Genomic DNA, 17569 nt, shown 5'->3' on the forward strand with positions numbered 1-17569 from the left:
GCAAAACCAGAGCCATTCCCTAAAAGAATGAGAACATCTATAAGCTCAATAATATGTAGATTAAGCTTAGAACTAAACTTACACAGCTGATAAAGAACTATCTTTTTTGGGCTTCTTTTTTTCTCGTGTATCACTGAAATCCAGAGCGGCTTTGTCCATTCCCAGCAACTCGCTGATTCTGTCCTTACCATAGAACTCTCCATATTTATCCATAACCTGAAAGAATGTGAGTGACGGTTATTTTTCCTTCTATTTCGAAGGCAAATAAAACATTATTTGTTACTTAAAGATTGGATATTCCAACTGACCAATTGCAAATGCAGTTAAGATAGTAACAATTAAGATGAGAAACATCATTTTTGTCTTACAACTCCCAGAATCTCTAAGCCAGTATGCCTCCCTAAAAAGCCATAATTTTTCCAAACTAAAATGAAGTCCAGAAATTCCAGCTCTGGCAAGCCAAACCTCACTTGGCAAATGATGGGAGATCTGTTACGAACTTAGCCATAGTGGATTGCAATGTGGTGAATTCTTTCAGATAGAACGATAACAAAACCCCAATTTCTGTGTTTGGATGACTGAATCTCTGACACATCTGATTGCACTATGTAACAAAATGTGAAGGATTTTCAGTTCCTGATTTGAAAGTGTTTTCCATGTGTTTATGATAGAATCAATTAGGAAACGACATTTATAACCCAGGAACAAAAATCGTGTTACATAGTGTTATGTATTAATGAGAGAGAGAAAAATAAGTATTAAAGTTCAGTAAAGATACTCCTAAGTATCTACCCTCTCCTTAACCAAAGGATGCAAATTATGAGTCCTTACAAACTAAAACTCCTTGCAGTCCTAACCAGCAATGGTGAAGAATAATTAAAATGACAGCCCACCAAAATCTATTCACAATTCCCATCCTTATGGGATTCCCATCCTTAAATATGACCTTTATCTTAACAAGGGTCATATTTTATTGTGATCAATCTTTTCTGAAACGACATAAATATGGATCAAGCATATGGTCACATCCACTAACAGATTCTGATGAAGAAGGTGATAGCTTAGGAATTCAGCTCAAACTATTTGAAAATGAAATACATAATTCAACTTTTAAAAACAAATCATTACCTTTCTTTTCACAAACTTGTCCCAATAGTTGTTAGGAAATGATCTAGAAGTATGAAAAAGATTTTCTTTAAATATGAGATATCATTCCTTCCTCTTGAATGCTTTTTCCATTGAAAAATTCATTGTTAATGGTGGTTAGAATTGCCTGCACATAAGCCTGACACAAATATCTAATATAAAAGGGTTTTCTACTGGCAAAAATGTGTTCAAATAATATGTGAGGCTCCTTGAGAATTGATGGCTTGTTTATCTGAGTATCTTTGAAAATGCCATTCCTTCAGGGTTTTCTAGTAAATGGTATTTCATCACTAAGGTCCTTGGGCTCCCAAAGTTATTATTATGTTTAGCGTTCCCTGGACTCAAAATATCACAGTATTCTGAAATGAGCAAAATTCAATTTTTGTTCATCCATGTGGCTACTGAAAAAAAATGGAAGTTTAAAGCTAGAATAGGATCTTGTATTCCCCTGAAATCACAGTTTAAGGAACTGATGCATCTTTCTGTGAGAAAACATCCACAATACTTTTTCTTCCACATCTTTCCTTGTGTCCTTCCCCCTCCACTTGAATATAGTTGCAATTGCATGCTTCCCTGCTGTTATCTAATCCTGGACCAGTTATTAAGGCAAATTACAGATGCTGCTTACTGTTTTGCTCATGGAGATATCAAGCAATTATCCATATTGGTACAAGCATATTATTCCTAATTGTATAAAAGCTCTACATGAAATTGTCCCCTTCCAAGTTCTAAACTATCGTAGTGAGGTGAGTAAACTTCAATGGCACTTCTACAATCCAACATATTGCCTCAGATGATGTCTGTGTTACTGTCTGGTGATCTGTACTATGAGGCATCTTAAACTTTGCTCATTTCATTTTAAAAGGCCATTATTTCAGGGAGCGCTAATAATCCTCCTTAACTATGGATAAGTTTATCTTCATATATAAATACAATAGAGTCTCACTTATCCAACATAAATGGGCCAGCAGAACGTTGATAAGTGAATATGTTGGATAATAAGGAGAGATTAAGGAGAAGCCTATTAAACATCAAATTAGGTTATGATTTTACAAATTACAAATTGAGCACCAAAACATCATGTTATACAACAAATTTGACAGAAAAAGTAGTTCAATATTGCAGTAATGCTACGTAGCAATTACTGTATTTATGAATTTAGCACCAAAAAGTCACGATATATTGAAAACATTGACTTCAAAAAATGCGTTGGATAATCCAGAACATTGGATAAGCGAATGTTGGATAAGTGAGACTCTACTCTATATATGATTGGACAAATAGGTATTTATCTACATATATAAACTTCAAAATGCATTTTATTGAAACAGATGCATTTAAAAATATTTTTAGCTTGCAAATGTACCACAGAATTAAGAAAAGTAAGAAAACCAAAGCATAATTATCCTAGAATGTGTACATCAGATCAATTCCCATGGCAATTTATAAATGTCTCTTTCTACAACGTTCAGGTGACTTCTGGGGCTTCAGATAAGGCTGATAACACATCATGTGGATGCCACTGAGTCTTTTCAACCTTGCCCCAAATCATTTGGCACATGAAATGGACTCTTGGACAATATGTAGATAACATATTTAGCTTTCTGGTCTTACAACATGTTGATTTAACAATTTTACGTTACAAAGTGTCCAACCAGAAGTGCGTAATAATCATGGTCAAAAAGTTTTATGCTTGTAAACAGCTGCTATTTGCAAGTCAAAGGAACCTTCAAATCAAATTCCACACAGAAGTGTACACTAGATAGTTGCAAATACCATAGTATTTCCAATTTCTATGCATAGCCATGAATGCTAAAGAAATCTTGCAGGAATAAAAGTGAAAGCATTTTAAAAGTTTTGCTTGAGAAGGGTTCTATGGACACCAAAAGGATCAATAAAACTAGATATCAGAATAACCACACTGATGCTATCAAATCAGTGTGGTCATTTTGATATCTAGTTTTATTGATCCTTTTGGTGCCCATAGAACTCTTCTCAAGCAAAACCTTTAAAATGCTTTCAACATACCATGAGACAACATCACTCACTAGGAAAGCCAATAATACTCAGTAAAGTGGGAGATGGTGGGAAAAGAAAAAGATCATACAATCATAGAAGTGACAGCTCTAACTTTGTAAGATCTGAGTAGGACAACTGACGACCAGGACTCTTGGAGGTCTCCAATTAATAGGGCTGTAAGTCAAAGTCAACTTGACAGAAAATAACAAAAAGGTACAAACTTGTTCTGGTTTTAACATTTTAGAATGCTTCAGATAGATCTGAGCAATATTTATTCAGATCCAAACTAAGAAAATGTTGCATAAACTGTGTTGACTCAAGAAAAAAATCAAGAGTATATATAAATGACTCACTGTGTGTTGATGACTAGTCTATCCCATTGACCTTTAATATCATCTTCTGAAGGCTGTTCTGTAATATATAGCCCATCAAATTCCAATTTCCTTGCAACTTCTTTTTCTCGTTTAAATATAACTAGTGGAACCTGGAATGGAAATGAAAATATAATACAATGTAATTTAAATTTAACCACACACTTAGGGCAACTATGTTATAAAAATATCTGGCTGCTAAGACTGGATGAAAATGTTCAAGTTCTTAATAGAAAATATACTATACACCAAGAAAGAGATTATGCTACAATGCAGTGAAAGTTTCTGTTTGCGAATAGAGAAGAAGGATGAGAACCTCCCTTTTAATATAACCCTGAGCAAATTTCATAATAGTTCTTTTTAATATAAAAATATGATATTTTGGTCATATTGCAAGATTTGGATCGAAAAACCTTGTGTGTGTATGTGTGTGTGTGTATGTATATATATGAAAAATTGACAATACTTTCAATAAAATATCTTGACATGTGGAGACACACAGTCTCATCAAGAAAGAGAAAATTTGTGAAGATTTTTTACATCCTTTTCTCCTACTGTACCTTCTACTGCATTCTAGAATGAACACTAATGGTCCAGAGATTTTCTCAGGACATGACAGACCATAGAGAAAAGGAAGATAAATGCACCAAACTTTCTTTCGTATTCCAAATGTGTGAAATATATCTATAGATCTTTTGGTACCAGAAAATGATCTCCCCTTACTAATCGTTTGCTGGAATTATGTTGCCTCTGCTTGGATTGTTTTGACACTGCACTTGTAATCTGCTCTGGAAATTTTAACTGAAGGGCAATATTTTAAAAACCTAGAACAATCAACATAATATACACCATCTAAACCAAGCATTAATATTACAGTTTTGGACATTCCATTTATACTTGACTGTAAGTCATTCTTACAAATAGGTTGAGGACAGTTTTTGGATCCAAAATTAGAGAATTTGCTATGACCAGTAGACAAGTTGAGAACAAAACCTAGTGGTATGTAAGGAAATATGCAAAGGGTAAGGCAAATAAAAACAATGCCCAAGAACAGAGTTATTGCCTTCTATGTGCACAAGTCTTTTTTTAACAGTGCAAAGAAAGGTATTCTGTTGCCCATTTGTTTTGTTCAAAAACTTCATGCAAACAACAAGTTTCGGGAAGGGATTGCAATGGTGACAAGTGCACTGCAAGGCAAGTATTCTTTATGTTCTCCCACTTCCAGGAAGCAAAGTTATTGACTACTATATGGACAATACCCTTGTTGTTCCGTGCTTCTTTATCCCCCACTTCTGTGCTGACTTCCATGTACACAGTAGGCAAGCATTCTTTACTACCCTTCTTGAGAGCTGCCTACTTTGTAAGTCCTAAGAATGTGCACCAATCTAGTCCCTTGACCTCCTCACCCAGAGGCCAGATCTGGGGTAATCACTTTTCAGGGCTCTTCAGAAAATCTGTGATACTGGGGTGGGGGTGTGGTCTAGGAAGTGGATTGTTGAAAAGGTACCCAGCCAGAGGCATACAGAGACAGGCTCTAGGGCAGTGGTTCCCAACCTTTGGGCCTCCAGGTGTTTTGGACTTCAACTCCCAGAAATCCCAGCCAGCTTACCAGCTGTTAAGAAGTGTGGAAGCTGAAGTCCAAAACACCTGGAGGGAACCACTGCTCTAGGGCCTTTTTTTTTTGCACCCTCAACATCTTATTTCCTTCTTCCCAGAGCTGGGTGGGCCAACTTTGACTCATGAGTAACCAGCACTGAGCAGTGGATAAGGGTTAATGTTTTTACTAAAATTCCTCAACCTATAGTTGAGTATATATGGTTGAGTTTCCTCCTTATCCTCTTACTTTCAAACAATAGTATCCAATGATGCAGAAGAAGGAGATGACTGTATGTAGAATGGCTAAAATACGGAGCGTAGGTTCCATGTAACCACTGCTTTCTTCAAGAACATAGTGCACAGTAATGATTCGATGTGATGGACTTTCTAGGCTGCTTAGCTTGGTGTTTTCAGCAATATTAACCACAGGGGCATCTTTTTCTTCAACCACTGCAGATGTGGAGACCTGTTGAAGCAGTTTGTAGTAAGTGGAATAAACAATTTGACAAAATGTCATGCTTTTACACATTACACATACAGGCATTAGGAGGTAAGATTCGTAAACTAGACCATTCCAAATACACTTCATTAAGCCTGCAATGTGAATGGTGGCAAAACTTTTGCAGCCGGGCAAAAGAATAATTTCATACCCAGTCTTGTATTTTTCAATATTGTTGTTTTTTGTTTTGCTAGTAAATATTCAGTTCCTAGGTGCTCAATATTTTTACATGATACCAAAAATATGGAGTATAACAATTGTTATTGAGATAATAATAATAATAATAATAATAATAATAATAATAATAAACTTTATTTATACCCCACCACCATCTCCCCAACGGGGACTTGGGGCGGCTTACATGGGGCCATGCCCAGAACAATACAATTTGACAGAATATAGAAAGAGCAACAAATCATAACACATTGAACAATACAATAAATGATAATATACATTACAACGCAAAATCAGAAGAACAATAAAAACAAGGGCGGGCCACATGAACACTAAGTTAAAACTCGGGGTGAGGAAAGGAATAAGAATTAAAACCACAAAGAACAGGGTCATAAAATAGATGGCTTCTATATATGCATTTTGTTGACATTAGCCTAGCATATTGTCAAATAATGCAAAGCGTAGTTATGAAAAAATGCCTTTCAGCCATCCAGGCTTCCATCATGCTAGATAAATAACAAGAAATATCTAGTCCTGAAACATGTTCATTTGAAGATCTGAAAGGCAACCATATGGGGCTTTTCTTCTTCATTTTCCTTTTTCTAAGAAACTCTCTATATATGAACTCTTAGAAACATGGACCAATATATAACTGGGTCATTTGCAAGAAGAAATCTGTCTGCAAGTGTCAGAGGCACATTCTCGTTTATGACACAACCCCTTTGCATCTTCAACGTCTACTCCAGAGGCCTACAAAATTCCCCGAAACAACATTTTAAGTGATAGAATGAGTTCATGTGGTGTTTCCTGTTGGTGCGTATGGAGTATGGGGATTCTGGCATCCTGAGATGCACTGTGGGCTTCTTCCATCAATGTAAAAAACAAACAAAGAAAGATATTAACAAGAAGCATAAATTTTATCAAGAGGCCATGACACATTTTATCAAGAAGCCATGACTACCCTTCTAAACGGAGGGCTGCACAAACACAGCAAGGACCAAGTACCGAGAGCACAATAATCCCAAATAAACAGCTCGGGGGAAGGTCACAGGGGCTTACATGTCTTTACACTAATGCACAGAGCATGGGAAATAAGCAAGACGAACTCCAACTTTTAGCACAGCACCACACGTACGATTTCATAGGCATCACTGAAACATTGAGGGCTATAACCTCTTTCACAGAAATAGAACAAAGGGGAGAGGAGGGGGAGTAGCTTTATATGTCAAAAACAGTTACGTTGAAGAAGAAATGCAAGACTGTAATCCGGGAAATCATCTTGAAAGCATCTGGATAAGAATCAAGGGAACCAGGACTCAAAAAGATCTCATCGTGGGTGTCCACTACAGACCTCCGAGTCAGGATGAAGGACTTGATGAAGCCTTCTGTCAACAGCTGACCAAACAAGCACAAAGAAGAGATATAGTAGTCATGGGCGATTTCAACTATGCCGATATCTGCTGGAAAACAAACTCGGCCAAGAAAACGAAGTCCAACAAAATCCTCACTTGCCTTGCAGACAATTTTATGGTCCAGAAGGTAGAAGAGGCAACAGGGGGATCGGCTACTCTTGATCTCATCTTAACAAATGTGGAAGACCTGATCAATACAGTCGGATCCTTAGGGGCAAGTGACCATGTGCTCCTGCAGTTTGCCATACAAAAGAGGGCTGAAACTAAGACAAGCCAAACCCGCATTCTGGACTTGAAGAGAGCTGACTTCCAAAAAATGAAGGAAATACTGAGCGGCATTCCATGGATGCCAATATTAAAAGACAAGAGTTAAGGATGGATGAGAGTTTTTTTTAAAGTGAAATACTCAAGGCGCAAATGCAAACAGCGCCAACAAAGAAAAAAGAATAAGACAAGTGCGAAGAAGCCAGAATGGATGTCCAAAGAACTTCTAACCGGGATAAGACTCAAAAGAGATATGCAGAAGAAGTGGAAAAAAGGAGAAATCACCAAAGAAGAATTCAAACAAATAGCCAACTCCTGTAGAGAAAAGGTTCGCAAGGCTAAAGCGCAAAATGATGGCGGAGAGCGACTAATTAAGAAATAAAGTGAAGTGAAGAGAAGTTAGTAAGCACGATCATCAAGTTTGCAGATGACACCAAACTGGGAGGGATAGTTAACACTCCAGAAGACAGGAGCAGAATTCAAAACGATCTTAACAGACTAGAGAGATGGGCCAAAACTAACAAAATGAAGTTCAACAGTGACAAATGCAAGATACTTCACTTCGGCAGAAAAAATGGAATGCAAAAATACAGAATGGGGGACGCCTGGCTCGACAGCAGTACGTGTCACGCCCAGGGCAACGAGAGCACTAAGAACCGACACACAGAGGCCAAAAACTATCTAATATCTTTATTAAGGAAATATGTAAGAATAATAAAAACAAGTAGGAAATATAGTCCAATAAAAGACCTTTCAGGAAAGGTCAGAAATAGTCCAAAATTATATTGTCCAATATTTTATATTAGAGTCCAAAGTTGAAGATCAAAACCGAAACACACTCTATTTGCAAGCAATAGAGTGGGGAAACGTCCAAATTCTTTCCAAGGTTCAAAGTAAGTCCACAGTAAAGTTAGAAACAAAGCTTGATATTAAATGCAAGGTCCAAGGCTGGAAACAAGGCAAGATATTTCTTGAATACTTGGCTAGACAAGGCAAGGCAAGGAATTGGAGTTGTGGACTTTGCGAAGTCCACACTTGGCTGGAACCACGAAATCACTCCCGAAGTAGATCTGTTGACTCCGCACGGAATCCTTCGTGTCCGGCACTTTTATCCCGGTTTCATTTCTCTGCAAAGCAGGTGTTCAGCTTCCTTTCCCAAGGGAAAGGAGAACGAAACACATCTCCCTCCAGATGCGTTCCTCCCTAGAATTTCCCTGGGGAACATGGCTAATTAGCGTCTTGTTTAGCTGCTATTCTCAAGCTCCTCCGAACCTGCTCTTTCTTGCTCCTGCCCGCCGCATAGGACTGTTTCCTGGGAAAAGGAGGGGAGGCAGTGGGGAAGGCCTGGTCAAGGTCTTCCGTAATGGGCTCTCGGGTAGAAACATCAACAACAGGCATCTGGAAAGATTCCGGGTCTTGCTGAGCCGGCAAAAATCCCGTTTTCCTCCTCATCAGCTACAATGGCACTGGGATCAGGACTCCATGGCCCATGGGACATCACAGTACGTGTGAAAAAGATCTTGGAGTCCTTGTGGACAACAAGTTAAACATGAGCCAACAATGTGATGTGGCTGCTAAAAAAGCCAATGAGATTCTGGCCTGCATAAATAGGGGTATAGAATCTAGATCCAGGGAATTCATGCTACCCCTCTATTCTGCCTTGGTCATACCACACCTGGAATACTGTGTCCAATTCTGGGCACCGCAATTGAAGGGAGATGTTGACAAGCTGGAAAGCGTCCAGAGGAGGGCAACTAAAATGATCAAGGGTCTGGAGAACAAGCCCTATGAGGAGCAGCTTAAAGAACTGGGCATGTTTAGCCTGCAGAAGAGAAGGCTGAGAGGAGACATGATAGCCATGTACAAATACGTGAAGGGAAGTCATAGGGAGGAGGGAGCAAGCTTGTTTTCTGCTGCCTTGCAGACTAGGACGCGGAACAATGGCTTCAAACTACAGGAAAGGAGATTCCACCTGAACATCAGGAAGAACTTCCTGACTGTGAGAGCTGTTCGGCAGTGGAACTCTCTCCCCCAGACTGTGGTGGAGGCTCCTTCTTGGGAGGCTTTTAAGCAGAGGCTGGATGTCCATCTGTCGGGGGCGCTTTGAATGCAATTTCCTGCTTCTTGGCAGGGGGTTGGACTGGATGGCCCATGAGGTCTCTTCCAACTCTACTACTCTATGATTCTATGATTCATAGGAAAGCGCCTACTCGTTCCCCAGAGCAAGGCAATTGTTCTGTTTCCTGATGTACATTCTGTTCTTTCTCTTTTAAATATTTCATTCTGAAACATAATATTTCATTCTTGACATTATTTTATTCCTAAATGCAATAACAAAAGTCTAAGGCACAAATTGAACTCAAGCACAATTAAAACCAATAAAAAGGGGTTCTTTAGCTATGTCAGTAGAAAAAGGAAGAAAAAAGAAACTCTGCGAGGAGAAGGTGTTGAAATGATAACAAGGACTAGGGAAAAGGCAGAACTGCTCAACACCTTCTTTGCCTCAATCTTGTCCCAAAAGGATATTGGTGTTCAACCTGAGCATTGTGGAGAGGAAGAGGTAATCGAGGAAATGCAACCCAAAATAAGTAAAGAAGTCATCCAGGAATACTTGGCTACTGTAAATGAATTCAAGTCTCCAGGGTCAGATGAACTACAAAAAAGAGTATTGAAGGAACTAGCAGAAGAGGAATGTATCATAGAAGAGGCAGATATTTTAGAAGTTCAATAGACACCAGAGTTGGGACATTAAGGGTGACCTCTACACACTCCCTCTCATGTACCCTGGATAAACCTAGAAGCCAACCCTCAGATCTTCATTTGCTGCTGGTTAACGCCAAATCGGTTAATGGAAAAACTGCGGTCATCCATGACTTTATTCTGGATGACCATATTGATCTGGCATGTATCACGGAGACTTGGTTGGATAAGAGCAGAAGGAGGGGTTAATCTCTCCCAGCTCTGCCCACCAGGCTTTATGGCTCAGAATCAGCCAAGGTAAGAAGGCTGGAGAGGAGGAGTCGCGGTGATCTATTGGAGTAACACCACCACCACCCCCCCCGGTCTAAGATACCCTTACCCCATCAGACAAATTTGACTCCAAGAAAGCTGCTCCGCATCTGAATAGGGTTACAACTTGAGCTAGATGGGGTTACAAAGTCTTCAGTTTGGGGGTGATTCAGCACTCCTCCTTAAATCTAGAAGCCCAGGTGGCGAAGGGAACTAGGAGCGCCTTTGCACAATTAAAATTTGTGCATCAACTGTGCCCGTTTCTGGAGAAATCAGACCTGGCCACTGTGGTACACGCTTTGGTGACTGATTGGACTACTGTAACACACTCTACATGGGGCTGCCCTTGAACACGGTTTAGAAACTCAATTCATTCAGAGAATGGCAGCCAGGCTGTTAACAAGAGCAGATATAAGAGATCACACTATTCCACTGCTGAAACAGCTCCACTGACTGCCCATCAGTTTCCAGGTTCAATTCAAGGTGCTGGTTTTGACCTTTAAAGCTCTCTACATGACCTCGGTCCAAACTACCTGAGACAGCATGTCCCCATTACATTCCTGGGAGATTTCTTAGATCTAGCAAGGAGATTCTGGTGTCAAAAATAGCCTCTTCCAATCTTCACCTAATTATTTAGTCACTTGTGCTCCCTCTATTTTATCAGTTTTATACTTATTTATGCAATGCTTTTGACACAAAATAAATAAATCTTCATCTCAAGCTTTTGAGGGAAGGTTTCTTTTCTGGAGCTGCACCTTTAATTGGGGGAGATCAGATCCACCCATACCTTGTTAGACTTCAAAAAAAAGTCTTAAAACATTCTTTTTCAAGAAAGCTTTCAGCTGATTGGATCTATTGTAATTAGATGTTGACACCCAGATGGCTTCTAGGAACCCTTGATTTTAGGATTGTATAGTTTTATTTTATTATACAGGTTTTAACGTGCTTCAGCACTATAGAACATTTGGTCTTATTGTGTATTGTTTTTAATGTTTGTATTGTTTTATTTTATTAATGCTGTTAGCTCCCTTGGGCCCTTAGGATAGAAATCGCCTAAATAAATAAAAGAAATAAGTCATTTTAGAACCACTGGCAATAATCTTTGACAATTCTTGGAGAACATAACTTCCAGCAGGCTGGAGGAGGGCAAATATTGTCCCTATCTTCAAGTAGGGAAAAAAAACTTTGTAAATTATTAAAATGTTAAAAACCACACAATACTTCAATCCTATGTCAATTTACATCTTAGTATCTGAAGATGTAGAACTTGGATGTCTTACCTTGTAGAATAGTAGAATGAAGTTAATGGCAAATGCAACAAACAAAGCCAGCATCCTCATATTGTAGAAATTCCGAGCAAAATAATTCTAAAAAAAAAAACACAGAGAAAAGACTAATTACTTGTGTCTGAAAAAATTAACTTGGCTAATCTATTATAAAAAAAGTTGATGTTAAAGTTGTAACAGTGTTTTATGACCTTATGACAAATCATTTTTAAATACTGATTTTAGTTTGAAGTATTTATTTGTTAATTTCTGTTCCCAGTCATGTTTGCATGTTTATAGATCAGAGGAAGAGGAAGACAATATTTTTATTTTCAATTATTACATAATTATTACATGATTATGCTACCTTTCTGCACCTAGATAATACAGAATAATATATTTAAGATAAGGCTACAACAAGATAAAAGCAAAACAATAAAAACCACAAACTAGTAATAAAATAATTAAAATAATTAAAACAATTAAAATAATTTTAATCCTAAAATTAACTTTTTTGCGATTCCCTTCCTCCTATATCTCCAATAACATATATTCTGGAAGGATATGACCTCTCCAGAACAGTATGGGAGATGATATTGAGGGTTTAAGGGCAAGAAAGAAATCCATAAAAATTATTCCCCACAGCTGCAAGTTGATCAGCTCAGAAAATGCTCCTGCTGGTGGGTAAATACTCCTTACCCAACCTACATTATACATGTGATATATTCATTTGCAGATTACAAATTCCACTTAAAAGAGAGACATTACAAGAAGCTTCTGTTGATACGCAATAATTTTCTTCCAGAAGGCTGATTCTTGTGTTTCTGCTTCACCATGCCTATGTTTGTGACGCTGTTTTTGCTTCTGTTTTTCTTTCTCTTCTTTTGCTTTATCTTCCTTTTCTCCATCTTCTCCTCTGAAAACCCAAGATTACCCCAAACAATACTGTAAGTAACCCTCTAATAATGAATTTATTATTTCATTAGGAAACTAAACAAGCCGTTACAGCCACAAGTTTCATGAGAAATTCCAAAATATAGGTTTCTTATTCAGATACTTATATCTGTGAAATTATCACTAGAACAAAATAAGGTATGCAATATATAGAAAAGACAATACAGAAACACATAATATTCAACAGTGTAATCATGATTTTGCCAGTGAGAAGAAAATACATCACTAAGGGCCCCATCTACCTGGGCATCTAAATCCAGGGCCAATCCGAAGCATTTGTTACAGTGGCAGAGATGGACTCCTGTTGGTCCAGGTGGGCTGAACCTAGTTTGGCCTGGCCACATGGTCACCTTTACCTTTTGACATTGTCAAAGGCACCTGGCACTGGTCAGAAGCTCTCTGGACAAACACACAAATGGTAAGTGCCATCTCTTTCCCTCATGCTGTGAAGTGCAAGGGAAATGAGATGGTGGTACTGACCCTTATTTCTTGAAGAAACAAAGACCATCAGCATTGAAGTGATGATTCTCGAGCATCAACTTCGTTGGAGTGGCCACATTGTCAAAATGCCCAACTGCTGTCTCCCAAAGCAGCTATTTTATTCTCAGCTCAAGAATGGAATATCAGTGAACAACAACAAAAAAATTGATAGGATTAAAGCTAACCTAAAAATATGTGGAATAAACACTGAGAACTGGAACTTGAGCATTCTAACTGGAAGTCAGCTGTTACATATGGTGCTATGCATTTTGAAGAGATATGAATATAAGGCAAATGGGAGAAATCTGCCAAGAGGGAGACATGTCAAACAAACCCTTGTTGTGACTGCCTTCTATCTGGAAATCTATATCCTCATTGTGAAAGACTATGCATATCCAAAATAGGTTTCTACAGTCACGGCCCCACCACCAAGACTCTAACCTTGGAAGACAACCATACTCTGCTACAAGTGATCACCTATAGATAGACTGGCCCTTATGAGCAGCTGGGCCAGTCTATAACTGGCTCAGCTATTCACACCAAGCTTGAAGTGTGAGGCTGCTCTGGAGATCTAGATTTCCTGATTTCTGCTAACATGGGGAAAATCAGGTATGCAGTTTTAAAGGGCTGGAACTCCTTGAATATTGTCTGGATGTTCAGGAGAAATTTCTGGCACAATTCAGCGTATGTGGCCTATGTAGATAGACTCTAAGTGTGTCACAAAGGAAAAGAATATTACAGAAGAAACATTATATTCATCACTACAGAGGAGTAAGGTTGCTTATAATAATGACTGCTAAAGAAATCACTGTATAATATTGTGTACAATATAACACATGTAATAAATTTTAAGGTAAGAATACATATGCAAATATAGGTTCTGGGATAAACTGCAATCCTATAACACAAATTTGAAATGAAAATCTACTGATTTCACTCCTAAATAAGATGGTATATTTGATAAGGTTTTGATACATACTCTCCTTTTTCATGTTCAAATTTCATTTCTTCTCTCTCATGTTTTTCATCTTCATTCACCTTCTGCTCCTTGAATGAATAAAGGCATGTCCAAAAAGGTGGAAAACAGTAACAAAATGTTTTAAAACTCATTATTCCTATTCTCTCTTATTACACTGATTAGTAGAAAGTGGTTGGTTTCTTTTGTACAGAGTACCATATATATTTGTGTATACAGGCAGTCCCCAAGTTACAAACAAGATAGGTTCTGTAGGTTTGTTCTTAAATTGAATTTGTATGTAAGTTGGAGCAGGTACATTTTAAGAGTAACTCCAGCCAAATTTTACCTTTAGATAGCATAGGGAAGGGTTAACATCCATGTGGTGTTCATTTTGCTGTCTATGCCCTTGTTTAGAAGATTTCACCTTATTTTCTGTCCCTGTGATCACAGAATTTTGAAAATTTTGGCTTATTGTGGAAAGAAAGATTAGTGATAAAACTTCAGCTGAGACACCTTTTCCCAATTTTCTTTTAGGAGTGAATTTCTCTTCCTGGTAGTAGATTTCTTTCACTTCCTGTTGTCTCACCCCCGTTTGTAACTCTGATTCATTTGTAAGTTAGATGTTTGTAAATCAGGGACTGCCTGTATTTTATCCAATATATAAGTTAAGGGCAGATTTGGAACCAAGATTATGGCTGTTGATATGACCCATAGATTTATCAAGGGTCATTCCATAAAGAGGGGACCAGTTGCCTTGGCTGCTGTAACTGCTATTTTCTGATCCAGACATTCAAAAAGGGCCTTTGCCAGTCTACTAAGAGGAGATAATGGTACCTTAACTTTTATTTTTAAAAGGAACCATCCCCTTTTCTGAGTATAGTTGTGAAATCATTGTGCTTGAGTATAGTGGTGAAATGATTGTACACTGGATGGTTTTAATTTCTTTTGCTAATTGTTACAATGCAATACTTGCATTGTTCCTTGGATAAGTTGATCATTACAGGTTAATTTTTGTCTTAAATTTCTAGACTTATACATGAATACTTTTATTATAAATTTAAAATCAATTTTAAACAGAACAAAGAACTTTAAACCTTAAAGGTAGAAATGCTTTTATGGTTGGTTTAATGGGATGAACAAAGACAAAGTACACAGGTAGATGATAATAGACAGACAGACAGAGTTTTAATAGAATAAAATTTTATAACAGGTACCTGTATTTTCTCTTTCTCTTCAGGTAAGGGAAGTGGGGAAGGACTGCTCAACAAATCACTCAGGCCTGCATTTGGATTGTGAGGAATTAGTTTATACTGCCCTCCCTCTCTTTTTAAATCCAAGCCAAATATGTCTGAGAGGAGGTCACTATCTTCTGATAAGGCTTTGAGATCTGTTAGATCTTCTGCAGGCAATGCAGCTTCTGTTGGCTTCCTTTCCACTTCATCCCCTTCGCCACGAACTTCATCCTGAGTGGGGTCAGGCATATTAGCTAAAAGTTCAGCCACTTTGATTTTCTTAGCCCCTTCAACCAGACTTCCTCCAAGGAGCAAACTGCATATGATTTGAAAGAAGCCTCGGAAGACACTTGATATAAAATGCATTAAGCCCATTAAAATGCTCCAGTAAGAAGAAAATAAAGCCATTATCATGTCTTTCATTGTCATTTTTTTCATTTTCTTCATCTGCTTCTTTATGCTTTTCATGCTCAGCATTTTCATGAGAGTCATTAAGTTATACCTGAGAGCTATCAAAGCAGATTTGATAGTCACAACAGAGAAAAAGCCCATCCTTGGGTCCTGATCCTCAGGCTTCTCATTCTCATTCTCTTCTTTATTTACTGACCTCTCATTCAAATCTGATTCTGAGATCTGAGCGGCCAATTGCATTTCAAAGATGGTATCTTCACAGAAATTAACAAAAAGTTCCATTTTTTCCTTTTCTCCACCTTCATTAACTACATCAAAGATAAACTGTCTCTTCGATTCTTTGACTTGAGGCTTTTCCCACTGTGTCCTACTTGATTCGCTTATTTCAAAGTATACTCTTTCAATGCGCTTTGCACTGCCCATTATTTCTATGCGCCCTAAGAATGGTTGAAAATAGTTCAGAACACTATCAGCCAGTTCAAGGAAGGTCTGTAATCGAGTATCATGAGGCATGTGCTCTGACAGGTTTGTCAGGAGAACAGCAACATTGAAGCCAATATCTTTGGCTGGCTCGTGAAACCGTTTCACAAATTCTTCATAATCTAGAGTCTCATTCTCATCTGTTTCAGCACAAGAGAGCAGAAATTCTGTTTCAGACTGAGTGTAGTGCTTATGGCTCTCCATTGCTTTCTGGAAATCTCTTTTGGAAATAATACCTTTACCATCAGGATCATATTCTTTAAATGCATCAGAGAAAGTTAAATCCTTCAGTTTCAGGAACATATCAAAAAACTTTAAAATCATTTCAACATTATTGGAAGATTCCACTAGCATGTCAACCATCTGCTTGCCGATTGTTCCATTCACAACATTGCCTACGCAGAAAAATAAATTGATCATTTAAAACATATATCTATATATATCTATATATCATTAATGAATTAAGGAATAAACAGATATGGTATGTAAGCTATGGCAAGTACTACAGAAGAGCAACACAAAATTTCACAACATTTAGATATATGTACACAATCTCATAGGCAGTAATTAGACAACTATATGACTGAATTATATCCTGATTTCACTGATGACAGGGGTAGGAAACCTCAAAACCAGAACTGGCCATGCCAACAGGCCAAGTGTGATAAGTAAAGCCAGAGAACCAGTGTTTTCCTCACTCCCCACACCCAAGTTCCAAACAGCCATGCAATACACAGTTTTCATTATACACAAGGAGTTGAGTGTTATTAGGATTTCAGCTGGCAGAATTTAACTCATTCTTCTTTTGTAGGACTGATTGTTTGAAAGTTATTTCCATTCAGAAATTTTCATATCCCCTTTCAGTTTGAAAGAATCAAGTCAATAAATGGTTATTATCAATCTAAGTTTAATAAGAATTTGAAATTACCTTCTAACATTGATAGCAGCATGACCACCATATCCTTCTGAAGATCCATTAATTCTTTTAGTAATTCAATTTGGCTAGAATCCTGTCAACATAAAATACACTATTTATCACAATTGTCATCCATATTGGCTATCAAAAGAATATCTGATTTATATTTGGTTTCTATTAACTTTAATGGCTTCTAATGCCTACTATTTTGAAAGCTACCAAAATCCTTGAGAACAAAAAATCTCAATAGAAAGAGGCAAGTGAGTATGACATCCAGTCTGTGATTCTTTAGATCTAAGCTTATGTAAAGAACGCCACACTGCAATCCTCAACTGGTACTGCAAGCCACTATTGGAGAAAAACAGCAAAATAAAATAGATAAA

At 37.7% G+C, this 17569-nt stretch overlaps 1 protein-coding gene across 14 annotated transcripts in view; it reads right to left on the reverse strand.

Annotated features, from left to right (window-relative positions):
• ryr2 (ryanodine receptor 2) overlaps positions 1-17569 on the reverse strand; it is a 394137-nt gene that overhangs the window by 21423 nt on the left and 355145 nt on the right. For all 14 annotated transcript variants that reach the window (XM_062975204.1, XM_062975188.1, XM_062975184.1 and 11 more), the window contains 9 exons: positions 17199-17280; positions 15362-16665; positions 14169-14236; positions 12524-12671; positions 11771-11857; positions 5380-5598; positions 3519-3649; positions 1129-1171; positions 83-216 (listed from right to left, as the gene is read on the reverse strand). In XM_062975204.1, coding sequence (XP_062831274.1) covers positions 83-216; positions 1129-1171; positions 3519-3649; positions 5380-5598; positions 11771-11857; positions 12524-12671; positions 14169-14236; positions 15362-16665; positions 17199-17280 — 2216 coding nt within the window. The remainder of the gene's footprint in view (positions 1-82; positions 217-1128; positions 1172-3518; positions 3650-5379; positions 5599-11770; positions 11858-12523; positions 12672-14168; positions 14237-15361; positions 16666-17198; positions 17281-17569) is intronic.

This window comes from Anolis carolinensis, chromosome 1, assembly GCF_035594765.1.
Source record: "Anolis carolinensis isolate JA03-04 chromosome 1, rAnoCar3.1.pri, whole genome shotgun sequence".
NCBI lineage: Eukaryota > Metazoa > Chordata > Lepidosauria > Squamata > Dactyloidae > Anolis > Anolis carolinensis.